General features: G+C 39.3%; 1 protein-coding gene across 14 annotated transcripts in view; it reads left to right on the top strand.

The window, feature by feature from the left end:
• Window positions 1–19,494, top strand: part of PLEKHA6 (pleckstrin homology domain containing A6) — a 224,201-nt gene that overhangs the window by 179,872 nt on the left and 24,835 nt on the right. For 12 of the 14 annotated variants that reach the window (XM_081947834.1, XM_081947833.1, XM_081947827.1 and 9 more), the window contains 5 exons: window positions 7,037–7,189; window positions 7,526–7,606; window positions 10,574–10,723; window positions 11,734–11,829; window positions 17,938–18,049. In XM_081947834.1, the coding sequence (XP_081803960.1) occupies window positions 7,037–7,189; window positions 7,526–7,606; window positions 10,574–10,723; window positions 11,734–11,829; window positions 17,938–18,049 (592 nt within the window). The remainder of the gene's footprint in view (window positions 1–7,036; window positions 7,190–7,525; window positions 7,607–10,573; window positions 10,724–11,733; window positions 11,830–17,937; window positions 18,050–19,494) is intronic. The other 2 variants (XM_081947832.1, XM_081947835.1) reach the window with 1 other exon arrangement.

Genomic DNA, 19,494 nt, shown 5'->3' with positions numbered 1-19,494 from the left:
TCGGTCCACTGAACCAGAAAGATTGGAGACCTCTGTCCTATAGCTCTGAGTTTCTGAGTTTCTGGATTCTTCACCTTTACAACATTTTTAGTACTAACAGATTTATTAGGAAACATGCTTTTGTAAAGTAGATTGGAATATCATATTACATTAATCTTTTGATCGCCCAAAATTCTCTGCAGTTTAAATGTAAGTGGCATGAATTGTTCAAATATGGCATGCAGAAAAATTGAGGCAAATAGAATAAAATATTTAAGATTACATTTTGGAACCCATGTGTATGCTACCAGAATATCTGGTATATGTATGAGAAAGGGGTGTGGTGGCCAAGCTCGGTTTGTCGAACAAAAGATTGGCAGTTCGAGACCCAAGTCCCACAAGACAGAATGAGCTTCCATTACTTGTCCCAACTCCTGCCAACCTAGCAATTCCAAAGCATGTAGATAAATAGGCACCACTTCAGTGGGAAGGTAATAGTGCTTCATGTGCTTTCAGCATATAGCCATGCTGGCTACATGACTATGGAAGCATCTTCAGACACTTCTAACTCTTCGACTGTGAAATGGAGATAAGCATTGCCCTCTAGAGTCAGACATGACTGGCAAGCAAAGTATGTATGTATGTATGTATGTATGTATGTATGCATGTATGCATGTATGTATGTATGTATGTATGTATGTATGTGAAGAAACAGGTGAATTCAGATATGGTCACCACATAAAATCCAGGTTTTATCATAACAACTGTATGGAAGGCTATCTGCTCACCAGAAAAAAATGACACATTTAAATTTGGTAACAAACAGATAACCCGAACAACCTTCCCTACAACTTAAATTTGAGTTTCAGTAGTATTCTCAGCATATTACATGGTGTTAAGACACAGTTGCTGACCTCTGAAAAACATCAAACAAAATCAAAGCTTTTTGAGAAAATGCTGGCACAGAATTTCAGCTGGAAATTAAAAAGCATGATGGCTGGCTGATACTAGCCTGCAAAATGCCTGCATGAATCAGTGCTACTTCCAAAACCGATCTCATTGTGGCCTCAGCATCAAAGTCCATCACTATACAATAATTTGGAAGAGTGAGTCCCTAGGGTGGACTGAAACCAACCTGCTGGGTTACTACTCATTGTAGTGCCCTTCTGGGGCACTACTATGCCCTTCTGTTTTCATTTTGAATTTTCTAAACCTTGCAACTTTGCAAACCCCTTTGCAGCTTCTTCTATGGACCATAGGAAAAAGATTCTACAATAATCAGCTACCGCATTCTGCTTCTGATTATTTTTTTGTTATGCCCTGGTGATTTGTGTTTTTAAGTGTGACTGATTCAGAAACTCTGTTTATGTTGCTTGTGAGCTGTATGAATATAAATGTAATCCTGTCGACTTTTGTTGAAGATGTGGGATAATTTATTCAAAGATATTATTCTTACCTACCCTTGAGCTTTTTTTTAAGCAATGATTATTTCATTAGATATGGTTTGTTCTATAAAAACCTATATTTAGAAGGAATTCAAAAAGCAGAGAGATACAACCCTACATAAGTGCCTCCCCTTCCTGCAGGATCAGTCTAAATAACCCAGAGTACCATATGCAGTAGAATGTACATAAATAATGCTTTCTAAATGAACAATAATCTGTAGCTCAGGTTTCAACTGTAGATTTCTTGATACTCTCTGAGCTTCACTGTTTGCTAAGTAACATAATCAATGGGAGACTTTCTGCATCACAATACTCCAGATTTAAATAATCTGAGAGGCAATATAGTAACTAGTCAGGCCATATAGCTGAATAAAAGTCTATATCCATTAATTTAAAGCTGATTTGCACTGTTGAGGAAGCATGTGAGCTACTCTCTATTTTAGAACAGTCTAGGTTTTTCCCAATGGAAAATGGAATAGGCAAAGGGAACTGGAGGTACGATGTGGTGCATAAGATTAAAAGAAAGAGAGAACTAGTCATGATTAACAACAGCCTTCCTTTGTTTTTGTTTTTTCCAGAATAGAAGCAAATTATTTGCTATAGCAACATCTATTTGCTTTGTTTGTTAAAGAAGTAAAATGCTACTCCCAAAGTAAAATACTGAAGGGCAGAAATGGGAGCTGCACACATACCATTTCGACAACCACCTTTCCTGTTGAAATCTTCCTTTTTTGCACTATTTCTGCAACATAGTCTTTGCCCACCAAGCTCCTATTTGACCCACAGAGGAAACAGATTGCTCTAGAGTTTCCCAAGGACCTGTGACCAAAGCAATTCCATGGGAGAAAGAACTGTTTGTGACTTTCTTTCTTTCTTCATTTTCTAACTGGCAAATGCCTATTTTGGAGGGGCCAAAAGAAAAAAAAATGCAGCAGATCCAAACATGGATCAATTGTGTTGTATTCCAAATAAAATAAAGGAGATGGGGTGGGTGGGGAGGAAGGGACAACATACTTATATGTACACATACATAGTTTCCCCATCCCCCACCCCAGAAAGATAACCCAATATGATTCCTTCAATATAATGTCCTTCATTTTAAACCATAGGGAGTGTCCTAGCCCAGTTGCCTGTGCAACTGACTTTGTATGGAGATGGAGAAGTTCTGGGAAACACCAAGAAAGGTTATCCTGTCAGTGAAATCTAGTGTTTGTACAGTAAGGATTCTTGTCAGCTGGAAGGAGGCAAGACTGAGTCCTTCTCTCCAAGCAGGCTTCCCTTCTCCATGACTGCTACTTATATAACTCAATAAACATGTGCATGACAATTGCAGCAAAGAATTGAGTGGAGACTGTCCACCATCTACCTTGATGAGGTGCTTTCTCTCATAGAGGATTGCCATTCTGCCTTGAGATGACGAGCTGCTTTCTGGAGGCACATCATTTCACCTCAACAAAGAATTAAGATGGGACCACTCTGCCCCAATTGGCCATTCCATTCAGAAGCCACTTATCATCAAAGGAACTGAAGTGGTCATTTCTCCCTGACAAAGAAAAATGCAAGGGCCATTTTACTTAACAGCTTTTCATTGAAAAGACACTTCAGTTGAAGTCTCAAGGAAGTTCACCACCCTTTTGAAGACCTGCATGGCCTTAACAATTATCATAAAGTGAGCTTCATTTTGGGACCTCTCTCTACTATAAGATCTGAGCTACTGATCCAGATATTTCCCCATTTATCTTAGGGATGACACAAGTTTAAGCTTGAATGGAAATGACTCTGTCTCCATTAGCATCATGACTGTTTTTCCTTATCTGCCACAGATGAGCGAGAGCGAGACTTTGATCACTATGGTGAACAGAATGGTGGAGAGCTCCTCTCCTAGGGCTCAACTGTACTTGCAAGTAAGACATCACAGCAGCTCTGCCATCAACCATGACATTCCAGCTGCTTTTGCATATAGCAGAACCATCCCAGTATCATTGTTCCATGTCTCACCTCCACAACCATCTGTGAGGTGGCCATTCAAGTTTTCATCCCACAGTAGCATTTGTTTATAAACTCATCATGGCATCCGTGGCCCCCTGTGCTAGTGACTCCATTAGAGGAGGTTTTCTTAAAATGGTTTAAATCCATATATTTCTTTTGAGATTGATGAAAGCAACTCTAGTAATGTACATCTTGTGCCAGTTCCTTTTCTGTAATGAAATTCTCAATATATGTAAACAATCTGGAATACAGACGATAGCCACTATTAAAAAAAACCTCTGTCAGGCTATTTTCTGCTAGAGGAGAAAACCTACCAGTTGATTCGTTTTTTTTAATGAAAAAAACTTTGTTATTATATTTACATAAATTATTTACATGAAAGGAGAGTAAGTTTTTCCACAGTAATTTACCCTTCTAATGGTAGAGTTGTCTTAGATTTTTGGAAAGATTCTGTTTTTGTAGGCTTGGCATTGTTCATTTTGTATTGAGCAACAAAGTGAACAACAGAATAATTAGAGCTGCATTCCTCCCAATTACAGCCAGCCATCTCCCATCAATCTCTGTCTTTGACTTCAATACTTGTTTTGTCACTTTTAGCACTAAAATATTTTTTTATGACTTTGCACCACTATATAAGGAAAATAGCAGTTGAGCATTGCTTATAATTGCTGGTTAGATGGAATATGTTTGGAGCAGTCTGAGTTCTGTTTATTATACGAGAAAGTGGATTATTGTACATTTGGTGAGACATTGTTATAAGCCCAGGGGCAGGATGCCTTGTTTCTGTTAACAGCTGCATTACTTCAAAGTAAGAACCACATACATGGTGGATGGAACTGAAGCAAAACTATAGGGAAGAGGAGATGGGCACATTTGATCTTTCTTATACCCCTTTGAGGGAGGGACTTTTTGTATCTTCTTCCAAGATATGAGGCTTTGTGAAGAGGCAGGTAGCTCTTCTTAGAAGTCTGCTTTGGTCTCTGGCTAAAGGTTCTGAAAGTAGGTCATGAATTCTTGAGGGCTATATGTTGCTGTTCTCTGGCCTACTTGCACTGGAGAACCTTAAGATGGTTTTCAAATGTCTTCCCAAAATAGATATTATTATGTTGCTTAACCTTCATAAAAATATGAGAAGATACTACAGACCAAGGCATTTTATTTATGTAGACAAGCAGTGACTTTTTTAGATTCCAGTGCATGTGAAATTATTTTGTAATTATATTAAATGGTATTACAATTAGTACAGAAATATGTTTTAAGATGTTGTAATAGTTAAATAAAAGCATGATTTGTTTGTGGATGGGGCTTTTCTTCCCAGAAGCTCCTTGTCCATTAAGGAAGTACATTCTAATCAGTTCCTGCAAAGTGTGTGGCTAAGGGGGTGTGATGGCTCAGTGGTTAAAGATGCTGAGCTTGTTAGCTGAAAAGATGATAGTCCGGGTTTGAGACTTGAGTGCCATGTGACGGGGTGAGCTCCTGTTACTTGCCACAACTTCTTCCACCTAGCACTTTGAAACCATGCAAATGAAAATAAATAAATTGGCACCACTTCAGTGGGAAGTAACAGTTTCAAGTGCCTCAGCATATAGTTATGTTGCAGAGATGGGTTGCTCCCAGTTCAGCCCAGTTCAGCCGAACCAGTAGTGGTATATTGTCCTGGCAGAACCCAGGCTGGCCATGCCCCTGAATCGGTTCCCTGGTTGCTGCTTCCGTTGTTGGCATGTTGTTTAGTAGTGCGCATGCATGTGGAGTTCACTGTAAATTGTTCTGCACATGCACAAAGAACAATTTTCAATGAATTGTGCATGCACGCACAAAGCAAACCAATAGTAAAACTGGGAGCAACCTACCTCTATTATGCTGGCCACATGACCATGGAAATTGTCTTCGGACAACACTGGCTTCCTTGACTAAAAAATGGAGATGAACACTGTGCCCTAGAGTTGGATTTGACTGGATAGGAGAAACTTTATGTAGTAAGGCCATAATGGAGCAGAGCTTCATAACAATAAACGTGGATTCTGATGTGGTGGTGTATGTGAGGGTTTCCTGTATTGCTACTTGTTAGTCATGGGTCTCCACAGAGAAAGAATCTACAAGACAGGAGGTAGAGGGTTGTGATAAAAGCCTCAATGCTTTGTACATGCATGGAGATGTCCATAGAAAAGAGTCCAGATTTAATTGCAACACCACATCCATCATCTTGAGGATTTTGACTTTTCCTGCAGGTCATGCCGTAATCTGTATTCTCCTCTCATACTTGTTCATACAACTGGGGATAAGTGCAATTGGCAACTTCATTTTTCCAGAGAGGATAAAACCCACAAAATTTGAGTTTGATTATGAAAACTTAGACCAAAAATGCAGTATTCAAAAATCACCCCCTTAATTTGTTCGTATTGCATTGTATTGGTTTGCTTATAAATTTAGATCTGGCTGTTATATAAAGCACCTCTATCTTGAAAAATATTGTCCACATTTTTGCAGTTTTGAAATCAGCAATTAAATTGGGGATACAATCCATTCTATAAAGTTTACATTATTGTAATTACCGTAAGTACAGGTTCTCAAATTAAACTAACACTAGTCTTTTTTTCTGCTCTCATTGAACACTCTTGTTAATCCAACTAAATCTAGCTAAAAGTCATATTATCCTGAGCAGTCTGTTTCTAACAAGTCAGGAACACAACAATCTATTTATCAGCTATTTTCATCCTATTGGCTTCTGCCTAGCATATAAAGGCATACACCCAGGAAGCCATATGCAAGGCAGTATATATCCATAACAATTGCTATTAGGCCTACAAACCCCATCAAACAATCTTCTTGGCTTTTTGTGCTTCATTCTTGCTTTGTATATTAACAATGAGATGTATTAGTATCTGTGTAGAATAACTCTTGTGCAACATAGTAGCTATGATCATTTTAAGCAACTTTTCTCCCCATAATCATCCTAAATTCTAGAGAGCCAGGGAGAACGGGCCATACCTTTAATTCTCTTTACAAATATAGATGCAGTAATCATGAAGGTAAACTAAGGCTTTATCTCATAATGTGTGTAATTGCCTGATAGTTGCACACCATTTATTTATTTATTTATTTATTTATTTTATTGAACTTATTAGTCGCCCCCTCTCCCCACAGGGACTCGGGGCGACGTACAGAGCAATAATCAAGATAGCACCATAAAATCGTGCAGAGGAGGTAAAAATAAGTCCATAAATAAGCATACTTACAAAGTTTTATATAAAAAAGCAACATTTTGTTAGAACCCTGACTGTTGCTTCCTATGTTGAAAGCAGAAGAGCTTTCATTTTCTTTCCTTGACAAAGTAGAAGAACTGTTTTCAAAGATAGCAAATAATATTTGGTTAGATGGGGGGGGGATGACAATTGTCATGCATGGTAATGTGTCTTTTTTCCTTCAGTTATGTGTTGCTTTTGAGAAAGGCTTCATGGAAAATCTAATAGAGTTGTACAATCTGATAATTTTTCTGTAAACTGTATGTATATGTAAAGGGTGGAGAGATCCAATAAGTAGCAGCAGGTTTGGATTTCCTCAGGGGCTTATTATGACAACATCAAGGCAGAGAGAGCAGCAATGACCTGTTTTTATTTTTTCAGGTGTCTCATTTCCCTGAAGCATATAGAGAGACGCTGCACACCTACAAGATAAATGAGCAACACACAGATGTAAGAACACCTCTTCCTCACTGTCATCTGCCTACTCAATCCATCCCCCATCCTGTTACCACTGTCTACCCTGCATTCCCTGAGGTTTGTGGGGGTTCTTTCTTTCCATTTCATATCTTTAGATAATCCATCTTTTCCGCTAATAGAACTGCAAGGCTATAAAGGCTCTTGATCATCCTCCATCAAAAATCTTGTGCGGTCTTTTTTCCTTTTGTATCTCTTCCATCTACTCAATGCACATGTCTCCATGCTGGTTTAATTGTTTGTATCTTTTCTTGCATGGATTTGGAATTCAGGAACTGAGACAGGCCTCTGGTAGGGTCTAACTGATCTCCATCAAAGCAGCTGAAAGTTTATATTTCTCATTCTTGACGTGTTCCACGGACTTCATGTTTTATTTTTCTCTTTTTCACATGGCAGAAGCTTCTAGGAAAACTCTGTGAGCAAAACAAGGTGATAAGAGAACAGGAAAGACTGGTACAGCAGCTTCGAGCAGAAAAGGTAAAAGACATGAATCACACACCAAAAAGGGTAGTAATATACACAAGTTGCTTTCAACCTCTATGAATGAACCTCATTTCACAGAAGTTTTCATAGCATGACTAAAAATATTTCATCTTCTAGGCAGTGGTTACATTTAACAGAAGTATTTCCAGTTCCCTGAAGCTAGGAGACTGAAATATTAAAATGTAATTTTGCAAAAGTGTTATAAATATTTTAAATCTGCCAAGTCATGAAGATTCTAGTTGATTACAAAACTATAAATCAAATAATAATAAATAACAAAGTAAACAGTAATAAAGTAGCAAATGTTAAAGACAGATGTTCTTCAAATAAGTAGATATAAACCATTTTCATACAGTGCAGGCGTTAAAAAATTGAGCCATCAAATAGAAGCACCAGGTGTGATTCCCAGGGAAAACATTCTGTAATAAGGAGCCCATAACTGAGTTGTTCTATCCCATCCCTCAAAGCTACTTGCCTAGCTTCATTTTGGCAGGGACACCTGAAAGAGAGACTCTTAAAGTAACCAGAATGCTTGTAGTAATACCTATGGGGAGAGAAGTATTCCTATAAGCATCTGGCCCCAAGCCATTCAAATCTTTAAAGAGTAGTATCAGCTCTTTGAATTGCTGATGAAGCACTGATTTCTTATGTCTGAATTGAATTGCCCCAACTCATTTCCTAGCAAATCTGTGTTGGGATAACTAAAGTTTCCATCTTCAAAGGAGCCGTGCAAAACACATTACAATAATTTAATCAGAAGTTTTTCAGAGCATGTACAATTGAGCATTGGTTATCTATTTCAAAGGAGGGTAATTTTATGAGGTGATTAAACTACCACTGAGTTTCAAGAACACTCCAAACTGCTTTCCCAAACTCTCAGAAGGACTGTAACCCATACTGGAACAAATAATTGCAACCACCCCAAATAATATTTCCGATCTCAATCTGGATTGAGCTTTGTTTCTTGATTTTCATCCAGGCAATTATGCTGTGTGTTTTAGAACATTTACCATGTCAGCTGTGTTAAATGAAAAGTGTCATCTGTGTATTGATAATAGTTCAGCTAATATCACAAAAAATTTTCCACAGCAGTTTTGTGGAAATGCAAAACAGAAATATGAAATAATTGCAATATGACAAAACAGTAACTACTCTTAGCGTAGGCTGAAACAGTGTTAGTCAGATAGCTAATTTTATTTGATACTATGAATAATGGTGCTAAAAACTGTGAAGTCCAAGGAAAGCAATAGGATTGGTGTTCCCTTTGTTTTCTCTCAGCAAAGGCCACTCCCAAGGTGACCAATTCAGTCTTTGTCACAAAATCCAGGTGAATGTAGAACATCAACTTTATCCCTGGAGTTGTTTGATAAGCAGTGATTCAAACACTTTCCCCTAGAAATGGAACTGTCTGGCATACTTCTGAGTTAAGTTTCTTTAAGAAGGGCTGATTACCACCTCTTTCAAAGAGATCTGTTAAAATACATTCAAATTCTTTGAGTCTTTGGGCACAACTGCTTATATTGGTTACAACTGAATGAGATTATACTCTGGACATCTCAATCACTGTTCTAACCGTGGAATCCAAGTCATACTATAAAAATGAACAATTTCAATTTACAAATTTTTTACAGCAAATTCTTTTGGGATCGGTGTGTATAATAAAATATCCAGAGATACAAATGAATAAACATTTTTGCAGCTCCCACCATACTAGAGTAGGTTACAGCGTGGATTATTACTGCCAGCCTAACTATAGGTGGATTGAGGTAACTGCCTCTCTTGACAGATGCTGAAAAACACCAGAACTATTTTTCAAAATTGCCTGATTTCTGCCCCTCAGTTAATTTGCTGCCTCACTGCCAGGGTTGAAGCAAGCTTTGGTTATCAACTCATGTGACTTTGGGACATGGAATTGGGAGAAAGCTTGGGATTACATTGACCTGGCCCTAATATAAATTTTATTGCAGAAATATTGATTGTAGACTCTTAAATTCTCATATAATTTTTAATAAACTACCATATTCTCCTTCAGAGCCTGATATATAGGCATGTTTCTGTATATAAATGCTTAAGAAGTCTTTATCCAAGAAATTTGTAAAGTTCAGCTTTATTTTTCTCATAAATTTACTAGATTTCTTCCCTGGAACATGAGAAACGTTCAATTAAATTTAATGATTTTCAAAATAATAGAAATAGAAATAAATCCATGGACATACATTTTAGAAACAATGTGAGACTCCAAATCTTAGAAGCAGTACAAATATATAGTACATACAGGCAGTCCTTGAGTTATGACCGCAATTGAACTCAAAATTTCCACTGATTATCAAGACAGTTGTTAAGTGAATTTTGCCCCATTTTACAATTTTTCTTGCCACAGTTGTTAAGTGAACCACTGCTGTTGTTGAGTTAGTAACACAGTTGCAGAGGTGGTATTCAGCCTGTTCTGACAGGTTCTGGAGAACCGGTAGCAGAAATTTTGAGAGTGGGGAGGGAATGGGGATTTTGCAGTATCTTCCCCTGCCATGCCCACAAAGTTACGCCCACAGAACTGGTAGTAAAAAAAATTGAATCCCACCACTGCACAATTGCTAAGTGAATCTGGCTTCCTGGTTGACTTTGCTCATCAGAAAATCACAAAAGGTGATCATATAACCCTGAGGCATTGCAACCATCCTACTGTAAATACATGCCAGTTGCCAAGCATGCGAATTTTGATCACATGGCCATGGGTATGCTGCAATGGTTGTGTGAAAAACGATCAAAAGTCACTTTTTCCAGTGCCATTGTAACTTCGAACAATCACTAAAGAGGTGGCTGTAAGTTGCTGACCACCTGAATTCTAGTCCAGAAAGAGCTTCTTAGCTAGAAAACACAACCAATTTCAAGTCTTGAATTTGCTTCTGAATCACCTGCCTTTATTAACAAGCATGCATTTCCTTGTGCTCATTTCATCACCAGGAGAGTCTAGAGAGTGCACTGATGGGGACACACCAGGAACTAGAGATGTTTGGGAGTCAGCCAGCCTACCCTGAAAAGCTGCTGCACAAAAAGGAATCTCTTCAGAATCAGTTGATCAATATTCGGGTGGAATTGTCCCAAGCCAGCACGGTAATCTAAGAAGTCTTCTGCATTGAAAGCATTCCATTTTCTATAGTCACAAAGAGATCCCAAGCACGAAAAACCTTCAGGAACTTAGTACTATCTAAGGCAGTGTTTCCCAACTGTAACCATTTAAGATGAAGGAATTTCAACTTCCAGAATTCCCCATTACACATGTTAAAATGCCAAGGTTGAGAAACACTGTTCTAAGGGAAAGGGTAATGTGTCTGTTAATCATTATCTTTGATTTATCCCATCATTCAATATCATTCACAGTTATACCAATGGAAGCGTACAGATGGAATTGTTGAGCCTCTGGTCATATCTAGCTGGCATGGAGTTTAGTAGAGGCTTTGGCCTTCTCAGCTTTGCAGCCTTCACTGCTTCTCCAGCAGCATTAGCTGTTGTGAAAACCAGGTGCTTACAGCTGAGCTTGAATGGGGAGTCTGTTCTTCTTGCTTTGCCAATGCTGGTGCTGCCAGGAAATGCTAGAATTGAAAAGAATAATGTTTTGATCGTTTAGCATTGTGCAATACATCTCTTCAGTCTTTTATTTTTTTACTGCCTTTTCATTTCCTATAAAAGGGGGTGGGGTTGGGGGGAAGAAATGAAGACATAAAGCCCAACACAAGAGTAAGTTGCAAAATCACATTTGTGGGATCAAAACACCCGAAGTGTATGCCATCAATTTGGTCTCCCCAAAACTATATTCAGGGTTTCCTAAATAAAAAGGCTGCTGTTTGTTTTCAAGAATGAAAAAACAACAACATCTAAACAATTAAACTAAAGAAACATGCAAGATGCTAGCCTTGCTTCCCTACCCGTGAAGACTTGTAATGAGTCTTTTAAAAGCAAGTGTTTTTAGAATGGAAATCTTTGTCTCTCCTGTGAAGTTTTGAAGGCTGTGATCCAAACAGATGGTTGAACAGTTAGTGTTCATATGCCAATTAGTTTTTCTGCACTACAGGGATCTAGTCAGGCATTCGTATCTTGATGAGACTGTTTGCAAATCCCCACAGGCACTGGCCAACAGCACTATGGAATATGATAATCTGGAAGCTGAGGTGTCAGCCTTGCATGATGATTTATGGGAACAGCTGAACTTGGACATCCAGGTAAGAGAATGAACTCTCCGCATCAGATGGGTTGAAGGCAAATGATCAGCATGCTGAGTTGCTAGAATATGTTGGAAATAAGTGCAAATATTAGTCAAATGTAGGGAAATTATTCATCCAATTTCTCAGTCTTCTAGGTTAGGGAAATTTTCAGAAGATTAACTGTGCCCAGCAAAAGTTATACATGGAGAGCTCAAGTTGAGAGAAAGTTGTGTAAGTGGCTTGGAATTAGTACTTATTGACACACAAACTTCTGTTTGTGGAAACATTGTGTCATATGTGCCAGATAGATGTTTAATCCAAGCTTGCTTTGCTGATATTTAGCATCTTGATAGCCCCATTGGAGAACAGGAGCTGTTTTGCCTCCTGGTGGAAACAATTGCTGGTGGCAATAGAAAGGGCAGGCAACATTTTGAGTTCTAATTGGATGGATGATCTGCTTCTCCCATCTCTGTGTTTAAATTATAACAGATTAATGTTTGTTTATATTCGTGTGGATATTTCCAATGTAATTTCACTCACCTTGATATGCAGTTGTCTCCATGACTGAATTGAGCTACAATAACAAAATATTTATCATTGGTAGCTAGATGGGAAGGATATATCCTAGGAGGTAAAGGGTATTTCCCAAGTGATCTCTCAGTTGAGTGACCAGAAGAGCTCTTTCCTGCAGATATTCATATTAAAATTGAACTATGACATATTGCCTAACTATATTTACTCATTAAAATTTAAATATTGGGTAAAGACCCAAAATTCTGCATTTGAAATGAGTCTCACAAATCAAAGGAAATGTTTGAATATTTTTGCAATGTTGCATGCTGGACTTTACACGGTGGTGGTTATTACTTTAATTTGGGAAACTGGGGCATAAATGGTCTTATAGCAGGAGAAGTGAGAGGTGAAGGAGAAAATATACACATAAAGAGTTGTAACAAGAAACATTATTTTTGTACAACATAGATATGCTTTAATACAGATATCAATTAAGAGCATCCCTGCAGAAGGTCAAAAAATCTGTAAGAAGGTGTTGATAGTGCCATAATCAAAGCTCAGCCCATTTTAACATTTATTCAACAGGAGTATGCCTTCTATGGCAACATTGCACTTAGCATTTTGCAAATTTGCACATATATCCCTGCAGACACCCTTAATACCAATATCATATTTACTATACCATCTTTTACCATCTTACATTACCGGTGTAGTAATATATACTATATTACTATAGTAATATAAGACCTATGGTGACACAGTGGTTAGAATGCAGTGCTGCAGGCTAACTCACTGCTCACTCCAGGACTTCGATTCTGAGCAGCTCAAGATTGTCTCAGCCTTCCGCCCTTCCGAGGTCGATAAAATGAGGACCCAGGTTGTTGAGGGCAATACACTTACTCTGTAAACTGCTTAGAGAGGGCTGTAAAGCACTGTGAAACAGTATATAAGTCTAAGTGCTATTGCTAAGTGCTACTTATGAAGAAAATTAACATGTTCCATCCTGGATGCATTTAGTACCAGAAGCTACTTCTACTGTGGTAGGGCCTATGTTATGTAACAACATCCTGGTAGAGTTGAGATGACCCTTTCCCTGTTAAAATTTAGAATTCTAACAGGGAAATTAAAAAATATTAATTTTTAATTCAAGCATTTTTTTTTGTTTTTCTAGGTTTTTTAAATTTAGCTAAGAGTTGGTTTTGCTTTTATTATAAATAAATATTTGTAAATTGCCTAATGGATATGGATTTTTTTTAAATGAATAAATTTACATAGTTTGCTCATAGCATATTTTAGCCATATACATACATACATACATACATACATACATACATACATACATACATAAATTGCAGAGTCACAAGAGTAACAGAATCCATACACTAACCATGTTTATGTGACAATATGACATAAAGGCAATTGAATAGTTTTCAGAAATCAAGCTTCTTATTTCTAAAGTACTATACACTTGAAAGAGGCGGTGGTGAGACCCTTGCTCAAGAGGCCTGCGCTCGACCCAATGGAGCTAGCTAACTATCGTCCAGTCTCCAACCTCCCCTTCTTGGCGAAGGTTGTCGAGAATGTGGTGGCGCAGCAGCTCCCACGACACCTAGACGAATCCGACTATCTAGACCCACGCCAGTCCGGCTTCCGACCCGGGCACAGCACTGAGACAGCCTTGGTCGCGTTGGTGGATGATCTCTGGAGGGCCAGAGATAGGGGTTGCTCCTCTATCCTGGTCCTATTAGACCTCTCGGCGGCTTTTGATACCATCGACCATGGTATCCTATTGCGCCGGTTGGAGGGGATGGGAGTCGGAGGCACCGTTTTGCGGTGGTTCGGCTCCTACCTCTCCGACCGGAAGCAATGTGTGTTGACAGGGGGGCAGAGATCGTCCCTGAGGCCACTCACTTGTGGGGTGCCACAGGGGTCGGTCCTCTCGCCTCTCCTGTTCAACGCATATGTGAAGCCGCTGGGTGAGATCATCCGTGGTTTTGGGGTTGAGTACCATCTTTACGCTGATGATACTCAGCTGTATATTTCAACCCCAAACCACCCCAACGAGGCTGTCGAAGTGATGTCCCGGTGTTTGGAAGCCGTCGGGGTCTGGATGGGGGACAACAGACTCAAACTCAACCCCTCCAAGACCGAGTGGCTGTGGTTACCGGCACCTCGGTTCAGCCAGCTGACTCCATCGCTGGCCATAGGGGGCGAACAATTGTCCCCTGTGGAGCGGGCGCGCAATTTGGGCGTCCTCCTTGATGCCCGGCTGTCAATGGAGGACCATGTGGCAGCCGTGGCAAGGGGGGCATTCCACCAGGTTCGCCTGGTGCGCCAATTGCGCCCCCTACTGGACCGGAGTGCCCTGCGCACGGTCACTCATGCGCTGGTGACGTCTCGCCTGGACTACTGCAATGCCCTCTACATGGGGCTTCCCTTGGGACGCATCCGGAGACTGCAGCTAGTTCAGAACGCAGCCGCGCGGGTTATTATGGGAAGTACACGTTACTCCCACGTAACACCTCTCCTGTGCGAGCTGCACTGGCTACCTGTGGCCTTTCGGGTGCGTTTCAAGGTATTGATCACCATCTTTAAAGCGCTCCATGGCAGAGGACCTAGTTACCTGCAGGATCGCATCCTACCACACACGTCCCTGCGACCTATCCGCTCACACAGAGAGGGGCTCCTCCTGGTGCCGTCTGCTAGTCAATGCCAGCGGGCGACACCTAGGAGTAGATCCTTCTCTGTGATGGGCCCAACCCTCTGGAATGACCTCCCCCCAGACATTCGAACTACCACCGACCTCCGTTCCTTCCGGCAAAAGTTAAAGACTCACCTGTTTCAATCAGCTGGCCTGGCACTTTCTTAGTTTTACCTCCCAGGGATTTATTTTATTTTAGGGTTTGGGGTTTTAATTGTGATGTTTTAAGATTAGAATTATTTATTTCTTAGTACAGCCTATTTCCCCCTCCAAATGTATCTTAAATGTAGTTTAAATGTATTTAATTATTATGAATGATTTTATTATATTGACTGTACACCGCCCCGAGTCCCTTTTTGGGAGAGGGGCGGTCTAAAAATCTAAGAAATAAATAATAATAATAAATGTAGGGATATCAGTTGTTTCTTTTCTCCATCCCAGTGGTTCTGGTCACAACATCGATTGAAGAACTGTAATAAGATACCAGGCAATGAATCAAAATTATACAGACCCACACTACCAGAATTGTAATTGTTTCAAAGACTGTAGTCACAGTTGTAAAAACCAGAATACCAGAATATTTTCTGCATTATATTTATTGTACTCCACACATCCGTGCCAGTAGGAAGCTAACTGTTGAAGCATTCTCCAATTTAGAGATAATGTTTAACTACAATCTGGAGGCTTGATAAAATCATGTTCACACACCCACAGTTTTCTACATTAACAATCTCAGGTGAGACCCTATATCTTTCTTTACTTGGGGATTCCATAGCCTGTTCAGAAACTTCAAAACCTCTAGAGGCTGAATTGCCAAGAGCTGATGAAGCCAAGTGGCCTCAGGAGAAGATGAGCTTATTTTACAAAAGAAATTGCACAGAGATTGGGCAAGGATGCACAACTGAAATAATTTAAACAATTGCTTTTATTTATTTTTAATTAATTCAGCAGAAATATATCATCATATTAATTGTGGAAAATAATTTTTGTGGTAATATAATTGTTTTATCTTTTTATAAAGGAAGAAAACAAGTTTTCCCCAGCCCTCTTTGCTGCTCTGTGCTCTTTTCTATCACGGCAGGTCTATTCTCCAGTCTCCCATCCATTCTCCTCAACACATAGCTTTCCTTCCTTTGATTTCCATTTTTTATTTCCATTCTTCTCTTCCCTTTGCTATCATTCCTCCACATTCTTTTATGAAGACTCATCTACAGAATGCATGAATATAACAAATTCCCAATATATTTTATTGAAAGGCGTCTTTGAAGGGGAAATATCTTGTAGAAATGTTAAACGAAGAGATTGCTTACTCCTTTGTTGCCTATTCTTTTTCTGCTGAATTTCCCTTTCCTACAAGATACTTTTTCTGTTGCAGAATTCCTAATAGCAGATGTAAATAAGCCTAGGAGAAAAAGCATTTATAGACTTCTCTAACTGAAAATCTTCCAGACATGTGGACTTCAATTCTCAGAAATCCCCAGTGATCTGAATGCCACTCAGTTCTGAAATCTGTAAAAAAAGAAAGAAACATAACCAAGAGCAGATACTTTTGATGATGCATTTGCAATTCAACCATAGGATCAAACATCTCTATTCCAGGTCCTCATTTTACCAACCTCAGAAACATGAAAGGCTGAGTCAACCTTGAGCTGGTCAAAATCAAATACCTGGCAGTCGGCAGAATTAGCCTGCAATATTGCAGTGGGGGGTTGCAGGTGGTACACCCCGGTGTGGCCATACTGGTGCATGCCCGGAGCACCGGGTACCTTTCCGGTACGGTGCTCTGGAGGGCCCACCCACTCGTCCGTCGTCCTTACCTGTCTTTCAACTCTTCGGCCCTTCCGCACACAGCACATACAGTGCCTGCGCGATGCTCCACCGAGCAGCTGGAGCATCGCAGATGCTTGTGGATCCGTCACTGGAGGGTAGGATGCATGGGCGCGCTGCGTTTGTGCGTGTGCTGCACACATTTATGTGGAGGACGCCGGGCCCCGTTGCAATTGTACCGGTTCCAATGGGATACGGAACCCACCACTGCCACTGCGCCACCATGGTTCCTATGACTCTCCCTTTATAATATATTGCTTTTTATTAGGTGTATCCAAAAAGTTTCAGTTTAAAAGAGTTTTGTTCAAGTTTGAAAGGATCCTTCCAATTTTATTGTAGTATTCCAACTATTCTGATCTTTGAACTTGAAGCAGCTCTTTTGAGTTTAAAACTAGTCTAAGCTTGAAATCAGGCTGATTGGAGCCAAGGACATATCCAGTGTGATCAGAATAGCGTCAGAATACTTCCAGTAATGTCAGGATAGTTATTTCATATTCAAAATTTGTATCTTATCATCTTATGTATACTGAGAGCATATGCACCAAAGAGCATATGCACCAAGTGTGTCCAATCACACTTGGCCAATAAAGAATTATATTCTGTTCTGTTCTGTTCTGTTCTAAAACAGATCGTTTCAATTCACAATATTTTGAATTTGAAACATTTTGCTACCACCATTTTCTTCATGGATTGTTCCTTATTCTTAAATAAATATGTTCAATATCAAAACAGCTGAACCAAAATGTTTGTATTCTATTATCATGATGAGGCTATGCTTTAAATAGTTTTAAAGGAAATATTTTACACATGCACTATTTTTTTCCCCTTAATCATATTTCTGGTTTTTGTTTGTTTCTTGCTTAAATTTATCTACTTTCTATTATACTAATTGTCAGATATTAAGTGATAGCCTGATGATAGAGAAAAAAAAAGAAATATACATATTACGACTGACCTAATATTAGGCAACATGGTTGCCTAAAATTACCCTTCCCCTGCCCACAATTAAGTATAGGAAATTAATTACTAACATTAGTACTTAGTTTAATTAATTGTGGATTTGTTTCTCTACCTTGGTTTTTCAGAATGAAATGCTCAACAGGCAAATCCAGAAAGAGATCTGGCGGATCCAGGATGTGATGGAGGGACTCAAAAAGAACAACCCCTCTCGGGGCACAGACACTGCAAAACACCGCGGTAAGGGCCACTTCTTCTGTTCAAAGAACTATTGATTTTGACTTCTTAATGAGCCGTGGTGGCATAGTAATTAGACTGCAGTATTGCAGTGCTAACTCACTGTTCACTGCCAGCAGTTTGATTCTGAGCAACTCAAGGTTGACTCATTCTTCCAAGGTCGGTAAAATGAGGACCCCGATTGTTGGTGGCAATATGCTGACTCTTTAAATTGCCTAAAGACGGCTGTAAAGTACTATGAAGTGGTATATATGTTTAAGTGCTAATGCTATTTCTAACCTGATACAATAGTCAATTAATATCTGAGTGTTAATTATTTGTCATTGCAGATGAACATCCATTTTCTGCTACGTGAAATACTCACTGAAATATGTTGGTTGCTGTTCCAATCAGTGTAGAACTACTATTTGTTGCACTTTCCTGCTGCATTATGAGACCATTGTTAAAAATGTCATAAAAATCAGGTGGGTCATGTGATGACCTACTTAATATCCAGCATGACTCACAACCATAATTTTGACAGAATAGCTGAGTTGGAAGGGACCTTAGAGGTTTCTAGTTCAACCCCCTGCTCAAGTAGGAGTCCCTATTCTGGACTTCTTAAAAACCTCCAGTGTTGGAGCACTCCCAACTTTATAAATTGCCCTATAGTTTTAAACCAGTTACTTTGCATGCAGCACTATCATCTCATCCTGTGGCAATAAATGCCATCTGTTAAAGCTGTGCCGAGGGAAGGGATTATTTTTTGTTGTCCGTCCTGAACTGACTGCACTTCAAATGGCATTTGAAACGTATTGCTCACTATTCGTATTTCCATGCTAGGCATCATTGTGTAAACTTTGTCCTCTACCTCAAGCTTCCTCTTTAAAAACTTTTAAAGAAGTTTTTAAAGAAGTTCTGAATGCATTAGTTGTATTTTAAAGAGAAGGTTTCTAATCCATTTGAATAACCCTTTCTGTACTTTTTCTAATGTGCCGTATCTACTTAAAATGAAGTCAGCATGCAAAGTATTTTAGATTGAGTTGTATATGCCCTTCTACTTCATGATCAAGCTTTAGTTCACAGTTCCCCGCCTCCACCACTGTGACTTCCATCTCCAAAAATTAATGACAGTCGCTACTAAATGCTGATATAGATATTCCAAACTTGAGTATCTGCTACATTAATGCTCAGCATTAAAAAAAATTCAGCTGTGGTTGAAACTTTCCAGTTGCTAGCCCTGATGGTGCTTACGTGCAGGGCAGCAGTTCCCTATCTGTGTTGCTCAGAGCTTTCTGTAGTGGAGAAGCATAGAGGCCTCATTTAAAAAATGACAAATAAATTAAGGTAGTTAGCTAATAAATGTGGCCTTTTTTTAATCAACCAAAGGCACCAATAACAATTAATCAACCAAAGCTACCAATAACAACTAGAATACTTACAGTGGTGATACCAGGATTAAACTAATG

The sequence above is a fragment of the Natrix helvetica genome (assembly GCF_964273705.1).
Source record: "Natrix helvetica genome assembly, chromosome: 3".
Taxonomy (NCBI): domain Eukaryota; kingdom Metazoa; phylum Chordata; class Lepidosauria; order Squamata; family Natricidae; genus Natrix; species Natrix helvetica.
This window is presented reverse-complemented; position numbering and strand designations above follow the sequence as displayed.